This window comes from Amblyomma maculatum, chromosome 2 (assembly GCF_055883805.1).
Source record: "Amblyomma maculatum isolate TAMU_Amacu chromosome 2, ASM5588380v1, whole genome shotgun sequence".
NCBI classification, from domain to species: domain Eukaryota; kingdom Metazoa; phylum Arthropoda; class Arachnida; order Ixodida; family Ixodidae; genus Amblyomma; species Amblyomma maculatum.
The window spans coordinates 83,152,291-83,173,527 of NC_139345.1; the positions used below are offsets into that span (position 1 = coordinate 83,152,291).

Here is a 21,237-nt window from a genome sequence, read left to right on the forward strand (position 1 = left end):
TGTACATTCAGTACCATGCATGGTACCAGGTGACTGTTACTGACTTTGGTATGCTGAGGAAAATTATGCTTAGACAATGGATTAAGGGATCGGACGTATAAGCACCAGCAAAAAGCCTTGCTTGGTAAAAATTGGCATAGTCGCCTCTTTAAAAAAATTCATTGTGTTCACTCTATTAACTTCTGACAGATCATAGTTGAGTTCCTGGCTCTACAAACATTTACACAGAACACGACTGCGCACCAGGCTTAACATCGACGACTTTCCATTTACGCGCTTTGCCCAAATACGCTGGCCATTTCGTGACTTATCCTAGAACTTTTCAGGTTGATCTTCAAAGAACTTGGAAAACGTTTGTCGCGGCAGACTTTTCAGATAACGGGCTAGTCTACCTTTCCTACTTTCTACAACCCCACAGTCGCATTCTTGCGTCAGAAGTGCAACGTCAGTGTTCTCGTTCAGCGTACGAAGTGGCCAGCGTATTTTCATTTTAAAAAGGCTGCACGCTAAGAATAAGTGTCAGGAGAACATGAATGTATAAAAGCAGACATTGCACTTAACTTTATCCTTCTTGTTCCTGTCTAGTGAGCAACCCGGGTGGAGGCCACATGCAATAACTAATCTGTTCTTTAATAATACTGTTCCATTCATTCTCAGGCTCCTTTCATTCTCAGTTAACCTCATGAAGTATTATGGCACACATGCTGAGGCACAAATGGATAACTGCAAAAGCAGCCATCCGCCTGCTATCTGAGGCAGGTGTATCTTGCGAAATTAACTAGCAAAGGACAGTCGCCTGTAGCACTGAATAGAAGCGAGCACTTTTCTTTCGTTAGACAAAGGAAAAGCTGCTTTAAGTGCGGCACCTTGTAGTCAACATGTAAAAACTACGTCATTAAGAATATTGTATTGTTTCTAGCTAGCGCCGCAAAGCCTTGCGGCATAGCGGCCTCATCCCGAACAAGCCAAATTTTAGGCTAATCGTATAGATAGCAGAGTGCCTCTGCCGCGCTTGCCAATGGCAGCAGTGTCGTCATTTAGATGCGCGAATACAAGCTTATGGCAACGAAAAAAAAATGAAATAATTATCAATGTAACCAATGAAAATTACGACTCTTTATGAGCGACGACAGCTCAACCCCTCAGTGATCGACCCTAATGATGTTTTTCTTTTCTGGTTTCCTGGCTTTAAATTGCATCGTTACTGGTTGTTTTACATTCCGATTTGTGTGTTTATGCAAATAAGTAAGATTTTACTATTATTAAAGTCAACAGCACAAATTAACCTTGCCACTGCCCCATATTCCTAACGATATGGAGATACTCGAAGCATGGGCTTGTTCCGTCAATTAGCGATGTTTTTGGTGGATCACCTTCTTTCAGCCTGGCGCCGATTCCATGTCAATGCGACTGAATCAAATGTCCCAGACGGTGTGATATCTCTCCATTTTCTGACGTCTTCCAGATTTATTTAAACGTACCTCTGCACTAGGCGCCCACAAACACGAGAAAAATATTTTTCTGGGCCAGTGAAGACCGCACTATCAGGTCTGAGTGAAGCCGTTCGATGTACTCGGCTCTTGTGCATAAAAACAGCGCTGACACGAGACGAAAGATATAGAGGGGTGACACAGTGCCATGTCCCCAATCTCTATCATTCGTCCCGTATTAGCGCTGTTTTTAGACTCAAGATCACGCACCAACCATCCCAACTTTCCACCCTGTTAAAATACTCGGCTCCTGGACACCCACAGTCACACATAGGAATAAATGTAGGAAACTACTATTTACATGGCTAACAGAAACAGACTAGTGGGATTTCTGAGCTTCCGGCACCCTCTCGTAGTACATAGGTGGTGACGTCCTCAGGTTTGTGAAAGGGTGTTCCTGCGGTGGCTCAACATACGTTACGTGTGATCGCCGTGGGTCAAAAAGGCCGCCACCAGTTATGGCGGCTGACAGACGTGGTGCCGATGGAATGAAGTCCACACCTCCGGAGTGCTCTACCCCGGGACTGTATTCGACCGAAGAAATCGGCAGTGACACCACCCCTAGTGGCGATTTCTGAATGTTCTGAACGGCCTGCACCGCCTGCAATGCCGGCTCCTGGACTGCCACGGGCTTCTGCGCAAGGTGGGCGGCAGCGTCCTGGATAACCACGGGAATGCGGTGCGGCGGAGGCGGTATGGGCCTGTGGTGCACCACGGGCTTCGTGGGTCGCTGGCCGACCTTGAAGACAGCTGCAGCCGAGTAGCCGGCTGCGACGCCCGGTTCGTTGGTGTCAATGGTTGCTCGGAAGCCGTGGTGGTCTGCCACGTAGCGCACCTGGCGGTAGACGCCGTGCGCATCCACGAAACCGTACGAGCCCCGCTTCCGATTTTGGCCGTCGCTCACCTCGTACCGCACCTGCTTATTTCCGTACCCGTCCGAGATCTCGTAGCCGAACTGGTAGGGCTGCGGCACCTTTGAAAAAACAAAGTAAATCGATTAACAACACAGCTGTAATTTCGAACATTGTATTAAGCATTTTCAAATAGTGTCCACATCGACTAAATTTTGCTCAGCGGTGGTGCTGCTGCACTATTAAATGTTTATTTTTGTTTACATCCAATATGTTTTCCAAGCTGTCAACAATACAACAGACAACGTGCAGGGTATTCAGTGCACACACTAGGACGATAAAGCGCCTAGAAATGTGTAATGGATACACTCGTTCATATTTCATTTAGCTTTTAAATGTCATGCCGAAAACTGAGAAAAGGGAAAAGGAAATGTAGCCGCAAACGCATTGTTTTGGTTTGGTTTGGTTTGTTTTATTGGGTTTAACGTCCCAAAGCGACTAAGACTTTTAGAGGCACCGCAGTGGAAAGAAGGCTGCGGTAATTTCGATAACCTGGGGTTCTTTAACATCCAATTAATACGCACAGCACACGGGCGCCTTGCTTTTTGCCTACACCGAAAAGCGGCGGCAGCGGCGGGGATTTGATCTCGCATCCTTGGCCACATTAGGGGAGTAACCACTGCAACACAACGGCGGGTACAAATGGGTTGACTATAAAAGAAACTCTTATTCACCCACTGTTCTACAGCGAAAAGGTAATCGCGACACGAACTGGAACAGCGTATACAAGTACTGTTACATTGTCTCGACGGCAGCAAAACATTAAGGCCCTGGAGCCTCTCTCTCCTCGCAATGCATCTATATGTAGAAAAAGTAGTGAACTTCCCCTTGAGTGAGAATGCAAAGCATACAAAGTTTTGGCGCCCATAGTACCAAGAGTCGATTTCATGTTAGGAAAGCTGAGCTGAGTTGTACGTCGGGAAGTTATGAATAGTGCTGCACGATTCTGAATGACTCCCAGCGACTGGATCAAGTAGACCTGGTAGGGGTTCCATATTGCCGAGGGATATTCCATTTTAGAGCGGACGTAAGTTTCAAGAGCTAATTGTCTGATGCAAGGAGGAGAGGACATAGTCCCTGATCTTTGAATGAAGCCAAATGTTATAGAAGTGTTAGCAGAAATTTTTGTGATGCGGCCCACCCAAGTTAATTTCTTCGTTATTTCGACAGCGAGGTACCTGCGCACTATAGAAAATTTTTGTTTCGAAAATCTAAAAGCACGCTGCATAGTCACAAAGTATAGCTCAAATTCAGTGGCCTTAGTAGGGTGCTAGCGACCGACAGGAAACTCAGAGAAGCATCATTCGCTTTCACAACGGACGTTTGTGCAGATGCCATCTGTAGGCGCATTTTTGTTTTTGTTTTTTATAAGTTTTGTTCGGCGTCTACGATGTAACGTTTTATAGCTCCTGTAGAGGGGAGCATTTTCTAATTTCGCTCTTACAACGGAACATGGCGATTGGCCGCATGCCCGTAAGACAGCTAAGAGTTTAAGCCTGTTTGTCAGAAATGAATAGTTCGCAACTGAGACGCGGCACCACTGATGACCAATCAAATCTCCTTCAGAATCCTGGACGCCAGCAAAGCTTCGTTGAATGAACTTAGATATCTCTTAAGTGCGGTAAGGCGAATGCGTTTCATGCTTCTTTTTTATGTTTCATGTTTCATGCTTTATTGTTTTGCTCCTTTTCCTCTATTTATGCTCCTTTGCCAAGTGTGGGCGCATTTGTTGGACTATGGTGACGTCCGTCGCTCTTTTGATGTCTGCACACTGTATCGACGTCCTTGTATAATCCGACATGTAATGGACTTTTTCGACTTTAATTAACGAAATTTCGCACAGAGGCATTTTGTATCCCTCTAACTCACACAACCATTCTTTTACCCAATCAATTCTTTTTTTCTTTTCTTTTCTTCTTTTTTTTGCAATGTCGAAAACATCTCAAATAAACCTACTGCTTACTAAAATACTGGATATATCGAAAACTATTTAAGTACATAAAACAAGTTCTGTTTATACAGGACTAAATCACCAAAGATGTGCTTGTTTGATTTCATCGTAGTAACAGGAATTAGTGCATGCCTATTTGCTTAGACCATTCTTTAAGATAAATTCTGCGCTTGTTATTGGTAGTTAGCCGAGGAAATAGCTCACGATCAGTTAAGGTTCAAATAGTTTTTTTTTTTTTTTTTCCGAGAGATGAATCAATAACATTGTTAAGGTTTATTTACAGAGCACAGCCTGGTGCGCTAACCAACCGATGGTGAGCATCCTCGTTTTCCCCCTCTATACTGGAGAGCCTCTTTTTCACTTCCTTGTCTTCCTCTGTGTGCATGCCTGACATTTTCACCTTCGCAGACGAAGCCACTGGGCTGTCAGTCAGAGTCCCGAGACTGGCAGCGCTTCATTCTTGCGACATGGATTACTTGTGTTTTCCGAGAGGGGCAACCTTGGGAAAATTGGCGAGACACGACGTAATTCAACTCATTGATGCGTTTCAGCACAATAAATGGGCCTGTGTAGTGCGACAGGATCTTCTGGGACAAACCACGCTTGCACAGAGGTGTCCAGAGCCACACTAAGTCGCCGGAAAGGTAGGAGACATCCTGATGCCGACGATCATAGCGCTGCTTAGAGCGGTCCTGCGAGGCCGGAGTGCGTAATCGGGCTACCCGATGAGCCTCTTCAGCGCGGCAGAGGGTGCTCGAAACAGAAGGCTCGGTGTCGAGAGAGAACGGCAAAATGGTGTCGAGAGAACGTCGAGGCGGGTGGGCGTATAGGAGAAAAAATGGACTATAAACAGTTGTCTCATGCTTCGAGGTGTTATATGCATATGTAATGAATTGAAGCACGTCATCCCAGTTCATGATCAACGAATCGCTACCCACGAGCGACCGCCAGATATTGATGGAAGTTCTTAAGAAACATGTGAACGTGTTCGACTTTGCTCGATATCAGCGACAACCGATTCCACCTTCCCGCACCCATCACATGATCGACACTGGGTCTGCACACCCGATTAGACAGACGCCATACCGTGTCTCACCTTCAGAACGCAAGATAATTGACGAACAGGTCCGTAATATGATGTAACGGGGAATTATTCAGTAATCGTCTAGCCCGTGGGCCGCCCCTGTGATTCTTGTGAAAAAGAAAGATGGCACATGGCGATTTTGTGTCGCCTATCACCGTCGCAACACTGTTAAGGTTTATTTACAGAGCCCAGCCTGGTGCGCTAACCAACCGATGGTGAGCTTCCTCTTTTTCTTCTTCTTCTTCTGCCTTGTCTTCTTCTGCGCGCATGCCTGACTTTTGTCAGGCATGCGCACAGAAGAAGACAAGGAAATGAAAAAGAGGCTCTACAGAATAGAGGTTGAGGAAGAGGAAACTCACCATCGGTTGGTTAGCGCATCAGGCTGTGCTCTGTAAACAAACATTAACAGTGTGGTGGCAGGTGCTGCTACGATCACCACGAATTCGTCGCTACCTCGTTCGAGCCGATGACTCGCTGGACTCCCCCCTTTGAGCGTGACAATGATCCAGGGCGGCGACGCACGGCAGCCAGGCTCAGCGGCACCCACATGGCAGCATTACCGTGAGCCGCGGACCTTTTCTGGCAAGGCTGGCGAAGATGTGGATGAGTGGCACACCAGTTACCAGCGGGTGAGCAAGTACAATCGTTGGGAAGCCACAGTTAAGCTGGCTAACGTTGTTTTCTTCTTGGACTCCACAGCACTGACATGGTTTGAGAACTATGAAGCACCCTTAACTAGCTGGGACCGCTTCGAAGATCAGATTCGCAGTTGTTTTGGGCATACCACGACAAAACGAAAATGTGCTGAGCAGACATCACTCCAGCGCGCGAGTGCCGAGAGAAACGTGCACGACGTATATTGAAGAGGTCCTAAAGCTTTGCAGAGCGGCGGATCCCCGCATGCCTGAGGAAGACAGGGTTGGTCCCCTCTTCAAAGGCATCGCTGTGGACGTATATAATTTTTTTTTTATCACGAAAGATAACTTGGACTCTCCCACGGCCGTCATCAAGAACAGTCGCACGTTCGAAACTTTAAAGCAGCGTCGCATAACCCGAAGTTCGGCCGCTTGCCTAATGTGACCACTGTTGCAAGCCTGGAATATAATGAGCATTCTCAGGAGCCTCTAAATTTAGCCGGCATGATTCGCCACATCGTCCGTGATGAACTCTCTCGCCATCAAGATGTTGTGAGCCGCAATGCAGTCTCCTGTGACAGCTGTTCCTTGCAGGCAGCTCCAGTCCAGCGCTCCACTTCTTGGGCTACTACCGCTCACACTCATTCTGTCCGTAGACCCCGGAACGACTCATACGGCCCTGGTCTACTCCCTCGTTCCAATCACAGCGCGTCACTGCCTCCGCAACAACACCAGCGGCCGGACTTTGCTGATCGCTTCGATCCTGCCTTCGAGGACTATTATTTGGACCGTGCTCGCGAACCACCTGTACGTTATCGCTGTGGTATGCTCGGCCACGTATTCAGATTCTGCAGCCGACGGAACCAGGCTCCACGTTACCAGCGCCAATGGTCGAACTGTCGATATAATGTGAGTCCTGAAGTCCGTGACCAGACCTTTCTACCCTCTTCGGGCTCCTACCGCTATGAACCACCACGAAATTACTCTCCAGCTTCAGATCGCATGCCTGACAATATTATAGTCGGTCGTTTTAAGAGTGGGCTGCGTTTCGGTGAACAAATTATTTTACTTGTCAATATAACAGTTACAAAACTACAAGAGTTAATCTTTAAACAAATTTATACGCATACCACATTTTCTTGTTTCAGCAGTAACGTCCTTATAAATATAGCGGCAGAGGTACACCCGTTTATATCTCGTCGTTAATTGAAGGCTAACAGGAAAGTAATAAAGCAAAAACAAAATTTTTGTACAAGATTTAAATCCTTATTTTTTTTCGTTTTAGAAATTGCGTGTGCTTTTGGCAATCTGCATATTAAGCATGAAAGAAAAGTACCCTTTAAAAATGAGCTTTTTTCAGTATGTCTATGATACTTCAGAATAATGCTTTTCGAAATGTTGATATATGCCTGTTATTAATTATACCAGTCATTCCAAGAAGTCACTGCATATTGCGAAGCCAGATTTGAAACGCCAGGTTCTGAATTTAAGTCCAAAAAGCCTCTGGACGAGAACATAAATGCCAATGAATTTTGTGTGCACTGCCACTGTATTTATAACTCGCTAGTGCCTAAAGACAACGCTACAGCCAAATCACGTAACCTGGCGGCAATACTGAAAATTCCAGCATCATGCTTAGAGATCGAAAACCGTCCGTTTTCGTAATAGCCCCGATACAGGTTTTTCAGGTTGGTGAATAATTGTCTATGCTATCACAGATTTTGTTTACAGTGTGAAAGTTGCTTGCTACACCGCCATGGGGGTGTAGTGGTTAGGGCTCTCGTCAACTGCGCCCAAGAGAGCGGGATCGAATCCAAGCCGTGGCGACCGCTTTTAGATGAAAGCGAAAAGCTAGGTGAAAGTGTTCTATGTAATCTTAGCGCTCGCTAAAAACCCCAGATGGTCAAAATTTTCGGAGCCCTCCCCTGGTGTCTCTCTTAACCTGAGACGCTTTGGGACGTTAAAATACATAAACCAAACTAGCCAGTTTAAACCTTGCATGTTTATCGGCTGTGTGCAAGTATCAGCTGCGCCGAATATCTACTGAGAAGATGCAAACTTTCTGCGCATAAATCTCACAAAAGCCCAAATTCTTTTATACCTCTCGAAGGGGAGGAAATATCTAATCCTCTCAAAATAGTCTTAAATAGCCATCAAATAGAGCTTGTTACTTCTGTAAAAACGCTAAGAGTTATCTTTTCAACTAATCTAACCTGGAATGCCCACATAGAACAATGTCATTTGTTCGAACGTTTCCTCAGCTCTAGGTATACTTTCGCGCTTTAGACACATTTTCCCAGTAAGGTAAAGATGTTGCTCTACAATGCGTTAGTACAAACTCATATTCAATACTGAAGCTTGGTTTGGGGAACAACAGGGGTAACAAATCTACATAGGTTGCATTAACTGCAGAAAAAAGCTGCCCGGTCTATAGCGAATGTGCCATATCTTTTCCTCACAAGACATATATTTATAAAGTACGATATCCTTCCGATCTTTGCATTATGCTTTTACAGGTTCATGTTATGCTATAAATACCATTCACAGCAACGTGATAGTCCATTCACTGCACTTGGACAACTCAAAGAAAACATCAGCTGCTGTAGCACGAGACACAGAGAAACTTGGATCACACTAACACCCATAACTTACTCTATGGATCAGTCCTAGAGTTACAACCTTCCCGTCTTGATAAACAAATTAAGTGATGATAATTTTGATATTACCAGCAATTCAAAACACGAAATCTGTGATTACTGCCGTGACAATTTCCGTATGTGAAAGAAGCAGACATATAAATTATTTGTTGATTGTTCTTTGAGACCATGTACTGCGTATATTCTAGTTGCTTTCACTACATATGGTTTTTCTTTTTGTGTTGTTTCTTGCAAGTGTGCTCGCGCTTAGCGTAAGTGCAGCGCTATATAACCTACAAATGATGGTATGAAATGATGTGAAAGTTATCTTACTTCTGTACTGCCGCTGTCTCTAGGAGTCGGGACCTTCAGTCAAACTATCACCACAGCTTTTAGTCCCGACTCCTCCTTTTTAAGAAAGGAAATAAACTTGAACTTGAACTCGAGCTCAAAAGACACGTCTTGCGTGACAAGACGTGTCATGCAAGCCTTCTGTGGCATGCTTTCTCCTCGGTAATAATTGATCTTTACAAAACAGCTCTGTGCTGCTTTGCAGTTTCCTATACATCCTAGTTAAACTATTGCAACTAGTATTCTAGGATAATTTACAGGTTTAAGCTTCGCATACAGTCTCTGCACAAACTGCTCTTCCTACTGGACACGGCCCTTTTTTATAAACGTGATGTCGCAGAGGGTTAAAAAAGGAGACTTGTTTCATGGCAGTTTTCCCGAAGGATATATCTTCTACTGCGCAAAGCACATTGTTCAATATCGCAATCAGTGGCGCTGTATATAAAACCTTCGTGCCTAAATTCCAAATAACAAGGTGGCCATGTCGCGTGCTCCTAGACTATTTTTGCACAGAGGGCAAATAAATAGTTCTCCGGACTCGATCCGTGCAACTAACTATCGATGGCCCCTTAGTCAGGCAACCGCTAAACCGCGATAGACAACCAGCGCCAGCGCAGGCATCGATATTCGCACCGGTAACTGGTTTCAACACGGCCCTGCGCCGCCGTTTCTGCCTACTTTCTGCAGTCGTATAAAACCATCACCTTTTTTGTCATTGGCTTCCGGACTGTGCGTATCGCTATCGGAAATGACCGCGCGTGCTTTCCCAGTCGAGGCCTCTGAGGGAAACCAGTTGCGGGCTGGCAGGACTTCCTAATCCGAGCTGAATATCGGCGACCTGTCGCGCCTCTCGGGGTCAACGGGCCTGGCTTGAACCGGTCTTCACTTATGCGTCGCACGTAACGGTACACTTCAATCGCGCCCCTCTAGTGGGAATTCAGGACGACTTAAACCTTCACGGGATTTAGATTTGAACCGGAAGAGAAAAGACAATGAGAATGGTTACCCTCGCACATACAGGAAGTAGTAGTTTCCCACGCGATACGGCATGAGACTCCCAGTAGAATGCTTGAGTGTTGGACTCAATGCTTCTGCAGCAGTAAACTATATATGGGAATTAGATGACGACTTCGCATGCATGTACAGCATTAAAAGCGAAGTGTCACTTATGTTTGGCGTATTTTAAGTTTTCCTGAGTAAATGTCATTCATTCATGTGTGTATTAGCCTGTCCCGTCTGGGTTCACAGCTATATACCAGATGAAAGAGAGTAATAAAATACAGCAATTTAAACGCCTGTTTCGCTACTACAACTTGCTTGATGGCGCTCAAAACTAACAAGAAAATCCCGCTAAGACCCAAATATCGCCAAAATGCCTAAATTCCTTCCGTATTTCATTTCCAGCACACTCACGAACACTAGCGCGATATTTTATGCAACAAAACTTAATAAGGGTGCGTGTCTCTTTGGAACGGCTATCCTGACTGCGCTGAAAGAGAAGCACTTGTTTCCGGTTACTACCAGGAGTAGTAAACACGCACTAAAGGGAATTTTTGTTTCAAGAAACAAACAGCCAGCATGTACTAAATGAAAAACATAGGCGAATGTTATAGTTTGGTCTGACAGAACGAGTTCTTAGATAATACGGAATTCTCTTTTAATACACGTTTATGCTTGGAAATTACGATGATGGCCTTGCTGATGCTGCCTGCTTTTGTTAACTTACGTGTCAAGCTTCAAACAATGCAGTGCGCTCTAAAAGGTTTTACTAGTTTTTCTAAACAGATAATTGGCGCCACCAGGCCAACATTAGAATGCGAAAGCGTTATTATCGTATTATTAGTTTTCCAGCGATTCGCATCAAAATTCGTGTACAACCATTCGTCGCAAAGCGTTTCGTTTGATGTCATACGTTTTCACATTGCAGATAGCCTACAGCTGCTAGTCAAACTGGAGGCTAGCAGTCTACAATGATTTCAACCAGGATTTCAACCAATACGTTCTATTGTACGCCTTCATACGAAATTTCAGTGGTTACGGCTTCCAGAAACTGCCTGAAGCATAGCAGTCCACGTCGAATGGACGCACAAAAATTCTAGCGGAAATAACTGTAATGTAGGTCGAACGGTTCACTCGAAAACACTGCATTTGCAGGACTGTAATCTTCTCGTATTTCTACACGTGAACAGTACAAAGCGCCTAAGACGAATTTTTTTTAAGCTGCTGATTCGCTAAGTAACGAAAGCAAGTTACCTAACCCCTTTTAATGAGATTAGGACAAAATATTCACTTTAAAATTTGTAACATTTGTTGAGAAATTCCATTAGTCGTATGTTATGCTCAATGCCCTTTTTAACCTAAGCATTACGCCGCATCTAAAACTACATTAGTGTTATTGCTTAACTTCAGGAAGTTGCTCATGGACTATGAAGAGTGATCTAAAGGAGGAATCTATAGGGTTAAATTAGATTGCTCGTGCGTGCTTTTTACCGTGCACTGACAATGCACAGTACAAAGGTGTTGTTTTTATGCTGCCAAACAGCCGCCGCAGGGGAAGATTTAAAACTGTCACTTAATCATGGCCCTCATTCATCTCGGAATGAACCAGGTTGCACAGAGCTGCAATTACTAGGACATCCTCGTACATAGCGCTGCATCTGCTAGGATCTTTGCTGCTTTTTGGCCTATATTTTATGGTGCTGATGCATTGGGTCACTACGCGACAGTGCAAGAAAGTACCGTCATTTTAACTTAATGGGGCTGCAGCGCGGTCTCTCGCTCCTTCCTCCTCCTACGCATCATTATTCTCTCATAGCAGAGTAGCCGAGCTTTTGGAAAACTCTTCCCTCTGCACGTTGGCTTGTTCTTTGAATCAGATTTCACTTACTATTAAGGAAGTATTTTGCTGAAGCATACAATTTCGCGAATTCAATTAAAGTCACAACTGCGTAAATAGACTTAAAGCAGATCTTAATTCTACCGTTGTTATGAGTTGTTCAAGATCTCTGGCAATGCAGAGACAAGTGCAGGGTAATGCTGTATCGCACGACTATTAAAGAACTCACCTCAGTAAAAATTCGGTTGTAGAATAAAGAAAACCACGCCGACGGCTGTTTTTTTTTTTTTCCTTTCTTGTTTTTTAAGAAGGTAATGCATGATTCCAATGCATCATCCTTGGGAGCTAGTTCCTTGCCATTTCAAATAGTTCGCCTCACGAAACATTATTCGCGACAAGTGCCCTAAAATAAAAGTAATACGTTTCTTTTAATAAAACTTCACAACAGCTTGATGAGCGAAGTAACCTGATTTTACACTGATCACATCTAAATCCCAGATGCCGTGGGAAATGCCGGTATTTATAGTCCGTAACGGAGTTGCATAAAAACAATTATTTAGGTCATCTTTGTGGCGACAGGAAAGGCTTATTAGTAATCCTTCAAAGTAGCATGATTAATTTGTGTAACCAATTTAGATTATGCTCTACTTGAATTTATTGTCTATCAAAAAGGCCATTTGTGTTTGCCGAACCGAGGCAATCTAAGGGTACGCACTCGAGTACGTCAGGAAATACGACAAGAAAAATGTTCCTTTAATCGCTGCAGTGATGTAGACTAGAGGCGGCAGCGCTATCACAGATGATCTGAGAATCTGCAGCGGCAGCGAGTATAATGAAACTGGTTTATTGTATCCTCGATTTGAGATACAACCGGCCGGTATTAAAATAATGTAGTTTTGACCAACTGTATGTCAGAAGCCATATGAGAAGAATCCTCTATACGTGGTACACAATTTTCTAGGCAACGTATATATTTTCCATGCATAATGCGCATATTCGTGTCATGTGAAATTTTCTGGTTGACACAGCTGTTGTGGTTTGTATGTCGCATGTAATCGCTTTCCTTGGTCGCCGTGGGCGTCTAGCCGCCGTCCGTGCGATTTGTCTTAGCTACCAATATAAGCATGACCGTTGTTTCCTTTTAGTTATATAACGCTGCATTTTAAATCTTCTCAGTTAAGTACACTTTTGCAAGACGTTTAGGTGCAGCCAAGTCAATATTAGCTAAAGTGAGCGCTTTACTCCATATACCTCTGTGAATGAGGCAGCCTCATGCATGTGGGCGACGTCTTCAAAACGTCCCACAGTTTATTTGGTTTCACGGAATGTAAACACCCATTCTGAGGCAAAACTAGTTTCGCTAAATCACTAAGGTGCATATTATGGATATTAAACTACGACCTGCGTGCTGCAGAAGTCTTGAGAAGTTAATTTTATTTAATATTATATAATAAGGATTGCCTCAGCGTATGTGCACCAAATAAAAATCTTCCCATTTTTTCGCGTACGGATGGCAATATGGTGGACAATTCATGCGCATACTAACTTGCACCCGCAAAGACAGGGACCGTTTGGCTGCGACGACAGCGACAAGAATATCGGGTGGCCATCCTAGGAAGAATGACTGCGGCTCTTGGCCGCCCTCAAACAAAAGCTTGCGAAGAACTTAACTTAAACTACCAATAGTTACAAAGCTTCGCGCCACTAGTTTTACTAATGCAGTGCTTCAATAAAGTATCTGCAATGCAGTACTAATAAAAATAGCATTGCTCAATGCAGACATCTCGGCGAGTTGCTAGAAATACATAGCTAACGTTAGCACATAAACACGGACAAGTAGAGAATATTGAACCACAATAATCGCTCACTTAAACTTCTGAACTCAAGGAAAAAGCCGGGTACTATGGTTGTGCATTAACTATAGTTTTTATAATTTTTCTTATATTTATATTTTGTTTTTAGGTTCTTTATTTTTTTTCAAGTCTTTGTGTTATTACTGTTTTTCTGGCTTGTTACGTATTTTGTTTCGTTCTGTGCATTTGCCCCCTGGACTTAGGAAGAATTTGCAGTGAGCGCTTCTTGTGTCCTCATATTCTTTTTGTGTCCGTGTTTATGCCCTCAAGTTAGGTATGTCTAACAAAAATATCCTCACTTTCATATGTCTCCTGTTGCTGAACCGCTATCTCGCCATGATGTGACGTTTCGTGCTTCTAGAATTGGATCTCACCTCGGAATACTGTTGGTGAAAACGCAAAAAGAACCAACACTTCGTAGATTTCATGCGGATGTTACTAGACTCATGATTTGTCCTTCAATCCGCTTGCTCTGAAGGTTGGTGCCAAAACTCGAATACCATCCCGTAGGGACCAAACGACCAGAGCACCTCGAATGTAATAATTGCACACGATTGTCTCGAGCCCATCCCATGACAATAGCGATAGTCCGGTGCGCATTAGTAGAAGGGCTGGTCAAACAGACACCCTTCAAACACATGACATATTTATTTAGACTCTCGATTGCTACATACCCCGGTAGCTCTACGTTAGCTGCAGCGGATTAGGAGGCATGAGTGTATTTATGAGACCGTAAATGGCTCATGGTCCAGGTAAAAATGATATTCAGTGCTCTACACACCCGAAACCTAAAATGAGTGTATTATTCTGATGCACCATTTAAAAAAAAACAGTGAAACAGTCTGAGAGATATTATTCTCCGCGTGGCAAAAAGGTAAGATCAGAGAAAGACGTTAGCACTCGCGTGTTACAAAAAGGATCAAGCAATCTTTGCATTTTACTGCAGAAATGTGTCTCCCGATTTACGATAATCTTTTCCAGACCGATAATAATGCGTGCTGCAGTAGCTCTATTGAGACGTCTTTCTCCCGTTAGTGCTCTTCTCTACAAAACATTCCTGCTTTGGCCAAATTCAATCGACGATAATTCCTGCTGCGTTTAAAGTGTGTAGCCCCACGTTTCTAGGAATTAGAAGTTCCCGGGATCTTTCTTAGATGGCGCCACTCAACCAAGTATGTATGTTATTGCCAGCGCAACGCACATTTGTACTGCGGCACTTATGAATTTGCCTCTGCAAACTTCAGTGAAAGCGATAAAGAATTTGGTTACTTGGAATATTATTCACGGACTGATAATCACTTCCGCTTGGATATCTCTCTGTCGGTCACAGAAAGCAAATGACAACCTCGAAATAGCCTCACTCGTTTTCTGTTGCACGACGAGAAAATTTGGGGGTAGCGCCTTTCGAACAAAGATGGCCCTCGCGCATATTTCACACGCACATCGGTTTGTCTTTTGCTGGGGTGTCCTCTTTGTTTCTTTCTATTACTGAGGCCTCTAAAAAGTGCACTTCGACACTGCTTAACTAATCGCCGATGTTTGTTCAAGCCCATAACCACCCGATGTCACGAACTGGCAACATACTGTTTGCAGGCCGCATAATAATTGCTATAATCAAGCTTGCATTCGAAGCTAGACATCAACACGTTTTCAGTCACCAATGCCTTCTTATCCAAAATGTGTCCTCACTCTAGTAACATGTGTGCAGCAAACGGGGGCGCGAATAGATGACTACCAGCAAGCGTCCAACTCACTTTCTTTTTCCACACAGATGTTCCACACAGGCAACAGATATAGATTTTTAAGGTAAACAATCGCTGCTCCATCTAGGCATACGAATTCGATGCCTTCTGTTTGGTCTTTCACGCAGCTCGCACAAACTCTACATGATGGATCAAATGCTGACTATAACTGACTGCATATCGGTTTCTAACGTGTTAAAAGCGCTGCCAGAACGTTGATTAGGTCCTTCAATGTGAGTACTGCAACAAGCGCAATGTAGACATAATAAAGTTCGCTTTTTTTTTTTTTTTTTTTTTTTTTTTTTTATGCGAAGCATACTAGCCGCACAACCGAGCTTTTCCTTGCTGCGCCGCGCGCGGCTGCGTAGCTACCACTTGACATACATCGGCGCACCACGTGATATGACGTCACAACAGCTGTTAAAGCTGGGGCTCAACTCGTGCGCTCGCTTGCGGACGCACAGCCTCCGCCGGCGGCCCAACTCCCGCTCCTACCGCTAGGAAATACTGACGTCATGCAGTTTTATAAAAGGCGACGCACTCGTTGAGTCAGTTGAGCAGCGAGATGTCGGCCAGGGAGAGGGCAGCTCACCAGACCGCAAAGCGCAAGTTACAAACAGCCACGGAAACGGGAGAAGAACGAGAAGTACGGCTTGCCAAGCGACGTGCACAGTATGCAGCTAGACGGCAGCGTTCGACAACCGATGCCGAGGTGAAGGATGAAGCTTCGAGTACTTCTACTCGGTTCGAGCGGCGAAATGCTACTAAACGGAAAATGCGTGCTGAAGACTGATCATCATAGTGTATTTATTTATTTATTTATTTATTTATTTATTTATTTATTTAGTTATTCATTTATATATCCTCAGGGCCCGAAGGCATTAAAGAGGGGAGTGGGAAAGATACATTGGTACAGGGTACAGTGCAGCATAAAACAACATAGGAGAAACAATAACACGGCAAAAAGTGATAAAAAAAGAGGATTGGCGCAAAAAAAAAAAAAAGCGGAAAAGCAGTTGAGACAAAAAAACATTTCCGACAGTCAACAATGTCACCGAAAACGAACAAAAACAATTGACTACCATCTATAAATATAGATTACATACGGCAGTCTTAAAAGAATTTGGGTCCGTAATATCAGCAATGTACCTAGGAAGGTGGTTCCAACTGACAGAAGTGTTTGGAACAAAAGAATAAGAGGCGTGTTTAGTACGACATGACGGAACACCTACTTTGTGAAGATGATCAATGTGACCTGAAACATATGTGGGGGTAGTTAGTAGCCGGCTCTTAAGGACAGGATTGTGGTAATAGATTTTGTGAAATAGGCATAAGCGAGAAATTTTTCTGCGTAGTGAAAGCGGTGGCAATGATAATGTTGTTTTCATAACGGTAACACTGGAGTTACGGTGATAGTTGGAAAGTATAAAACGTGACGCGCGGTTTGAACAGATTCTATTTCAGATTCTAGAGATGCAAGGCCAGGGTCCCAGACAGAGGCTGCATATTCCAGTTTAGGCCGAACAAGGGTTTTATAAAGAAGCAATTTTATTGAACTAGAAGAAAGGTTAAAGTTTCGGCGCAGGTACCCCAGCATGCGGTTAGCATTGTTAGTAATAGATTCCACATGCAGATTCCAAGAAAGATTGGAAGTTATGTGCACACCAAGGTATTTATACGAAGACACAGTTTCAAGAGGAGTATTATTGAGGTTGTAATTAGCTACTTCATTGTTACGACGAGAAATACGCATATGTTTGCACTTGTTAATGTTAAGCTCCATTTGCCATAATTTACACCACTCTGGAACTTGGTTAATATCAGACTGAAGAACAGAAATGTCAGAGTCACTGTTAATTTTACGGTAAATAACACAATCGTCAGCAAAGAGACACACAGAAGAAGCAATGCTGTTAGGCAAATCATTAATATAAATTAGAAAAAGTAGGGGCCCTAGTACGGAGCCCTGGGGAACGCCTGAGCCCACTGGAGAGGAACGAGAGTTCGATTTATTTGCTGTCACGTATTGAGAACGGTTAGTGAGAAAAGACTGAAGCCACGAAACGATGTTAGGGTCGAGTTTGAGGTTACTTAATTTGAAAAGTAGTAATTGGTGAGAAAATTTATCGAAAGCTTTGGAGAAATCGAGGAATGGTTAGAGAAAAATAAAGGAAGAAGCAGAGTAACACATGAGTTGTTCTTGTCTATGAAATGGCTAACCAGGTATAGCCAGGTAATGTTTATTTTTTTAGGCTACTATACTTCGCATCCTAGGCTTAACCATAAGCTAAGCCAGACCAATTTTTTTTTTTTTCATTTGGGCAATATATGGTTGTGTACTTAACTAAACATCTTCCTGGTTCAGACGGCATTAACAATTTATTCCTTATACGCTATGCGGAAAGGACCCGCAGATACCTGTCATATTTCATAACTCTTTATGAAGCGCCATTATTAGGGCGCCGAGGAAGCTCGTAAAATTTGTACATTTGCATAAATCGGGTTAAGTTCAATTATTAAAAAATTATAAAGCAATCTCGCTAACATTCTGTTCTTGCGAGCTAATTGAGCATATCACTTACAAATATATCATGAAATTTCTTGAAGCTAACAATGTTGTGAGTGATTTTCTGCACGGTTTTCTCCGTAGCTTCGGCACAATTTAGCAGTTAATAGAATGCACTCATGATATCACTCTTTTTCTTGATCTCGGTAACCAGATTGACTCTAATCTTTCAACTATCAAACGCATTTGGCAGTGTTTATCACCCTAAATTATGAAAAAAAAGCTCGTCGCCATACTATACAATCCAACTGTGGTGAAATGGATTGTCAGTTTTCTTTCCTTTCGGTCGCAGTATGTATGCTTAAACTCTGCCGCTTTTAACATGGATGTGTCGTCAGGTGTTCCGCAAGGACCTGTTTTGGGACTTCTTTTTCCGCTGCATATAAAGATCTGCCTTGTAACGTATTTACTAAAATTCGCTTATATGCTGAAGACTGCGTGCTGTACCATACCATCACCGCTATTCAGGGCTCAACCTTATAAATGATAATTTTCTCATCTTCTGTCAAGGGTGTAAAACTTGGCAGATGAAAATTGACTTCAATATACCGCTGCTATGACAGAAAATGTTTTCCCTCTCCAATCTCAGGTCATTATCTCGAACCCCACTTACGACACACTGCTATATCGAGGGCATTAGGTGTATCTACACGTTCATTACCGCGCCTTATGGCAATGTGCACCCATGTTAATTTTTTTAAACCTTACCAACGGCATGCCACCAAAGAATATATATTTTTTTTACTTTACGCATACACTGACACATAAATATTTTTTTTTTTTTTTACTTTGCGCACACACTGACCCATAAATAAAGATTCTTCCCATGTACCATCAAAACATGGAACTCCCTGCCAGTCGCAATCTGTATGCTTGATTTTTGCAACTTTTCGCTGCTATTCAATGTCACTAACACCTACTCTTTATTAGTTTTATTTTGCATCTTGTATGTATATTTATGTGTGTATGCATTCAAAAATATCTGTACGCAACTGCTTGCCATGTATTCTAGATATCGACTCCTGATATAGCCCTTTGAGGGTTCTAGCCGATAGGAAATTTTCTAATCATAGTAATACATCATTTACAGACTTGACATCCAACTTCCAGGACCTATTCTTGACATGTGGTGCCGGTTACATGTCTTCTTATAGTAGCACATGTTACATCAATCACAAAGTGGCCGAGGTGTTTTTTTTTTTTTTTTTTTTTTCAGCACAAGCCCATGCAAGCACTTAAAATGGGTATGCTACAACCGCTGCCTATTTTGGCCGACTATTCTTGTGAAAGAAAGAAGCCAAAGTCCACAGCTTGTATGTTCTCATGCTTTAAGCAGTTACCCTGTCAAGATCTGTCGGCTTTCACATATTCGGAAACTACGCTAAACAATAAACCACTATGCGTCGTTTGCAAACGGCTGAGATCGTGCAAATTGGCGCCTGACAGGCACAAAAAAGCGCTATATATAATTCAGTCACTTCGATCTTGTCATGCATGACACCTCGCATAGCTCTCCGGAGCTCGCATGACGACCCTCGCTAACCTTGTATAAGAAAGCGGCCAACAATGCGGCGCCGACATTCGCATATACACAGAGCCATCTTCAAGCAGTTTAACAATTTTCTAAGGTAATGCTACTCTCTCTGACGCACACCATGTCAGAGCAACAAAAATATGTAAATAAACAGCAACAAAGTGAGACCTTGAACCCTAAATACCAAAACCAATATAGCCGGCCGCTGCAGCTGACGCATTGTGCTATCAGTCCCCTCCAACTTCCAAAGACTGGATGCTCCCTTTCACTCAGGTACTCACATTCACTTCCGGCGCTTGTCTGGCGACCGGTTGAATGGGCACCACAGCGGAGACGGGCTCCGACTTGATGCCTGCCGCCGGCTGGTAGGCGGCGCCGCCAAAGACCGGCGCGCCGTGGAGCACCAGTCCCGGCGAGGAGACAGCTTTGAGCAGTAGATGCGAGCCGTGTAGGGCGAGGGCGCCGTCGCGCAAGCCGTCCGGCGCGGACACACCGATCACGGGCGCCTGGTGGACGCCCACTTGAGTCACATGCACGGTCACAGGCGCCACGGACTGCGACTGGTATCCGACGGCGCCTTCGCCGACGTGGTGTTGAAGAGGCACAATGCTGATTCCGACGGGTGTGCCCTGAGGTTCTACCAGGTGCGGTCGCGAGAGCCCTTCCACAATTGGGTGGAAGGCACCGGGGTGTTGCTGGTGGCTGCCGAAGTTGTGCTCACCCAAGGTGGTTCGGATGGACGCTGCTACTGCGAGCGCCACCAGAGCGAAGGTCTTCACGCGTAATCGGCGGAGGTGCATGCGATGGAAAGAAAATGGCGCCAGAAGCCAATGAACGATAAACCACTCAGAGCTTTTACAGAGTCCCTGCAGAAAACATTTTTGCTCCTAATGTGTCAGCATCACGGTTTGCGTCAAGCAAACGAAAAAATAGACGAAATAGGGGGGGGAGGGGGGGGGGCACAGCTCATAGGGCTGTGTATAATTGCAGCTGTGCGTATCTAATTCAGAGGACCCTTGATTTGCTTGACAGCAGGCTGATGACAGTGTTGAATACCCCCTAGCTGAAAAAAAAACAGTTTTTTAGGCGTTTTACTGAAAAATAGTCCACTGGGCCTCCCAAGACTTCAATGACAGAGTTTCCACCATTCCTGGCACTCAGCCACCTTTCACTGAACAAGCGAAAAAGGCAAAGAGGCCTTAGGTGCCAATGCTTTGTTTAAGAGGCCCACAAGCCATAGTGGTGCTGAAAAAGTTCGTGTTGAATATTTCACACCTCCTTATTTCAATTCCAGCATTGTCATGTAATGCTCTCCCCTGTCTACAACGTTACCTTGTCGGTAATATCCGCAGCTCGAGACTCACCCGTAGTATCATGCCGGTGATGGCGTTACACGCGCTCTCTCGAAAACGCACCTCCGAATAACAGCGCAGGATCAGATTGAATAAGTTGGGGACAGCGGCTCGGCACGGTTTTTATAGAAGGATAAGGAAGTGCTCCACTTCATTCCGGGCCCCGCACAGTCGGCGGTGGCTGCCGTATTCCGGGAGAAGAAGAGTGGCCCGGCCTGGAGGAGCGCGCTTCTCCGCGATTTCTCTCCTTCTCCCGGCTACCCCCCAAAACACGTGAAAACGTCGAAAGTAGGGCG

At 44.2% G+C, this 21,237-nt stretch overlaps 1 protein-coding gene across 1 annotated transcript; it reads right to left on the minus strand.

The window, feature by feature from the left end:
• Positions 1–1,809: 1,809 nt before the first annotated feature.
• Positions 1,810–20,965, minus strand: LOC146199145 (uncharacterized). The gene is made up of 3 exons (XM_084592057.1): positions 20,954–20,965; positions 19,877–20,362; positions 1,810–2,463 (listed from the first exon to the last, which is right to left on the minus strand). Exons 1-3 carry the CDS (start codon positions 20,963–20,965, stop codon positions 1,810–1,812), a joined length of 1,152 nt encoding a protein of 383 aa, XP_084448183.1.
• Positions 20,966–21,237: the final 272 nt, after the last annotated feature.

What these genes read in the sequence shown, in the direction of transcription:
- LOC146199145 (XM_084592057.1), bottom strand. An exon ending in TCGCCAGACAAGCGCCGGAA is followed by an intron (nt 2,464 to 19,876) that starts GTGAATGTGAGT and finishes GTTTTTTCAAAG; the next exon opens with GTGCCGCAGCCCTACCAGTT.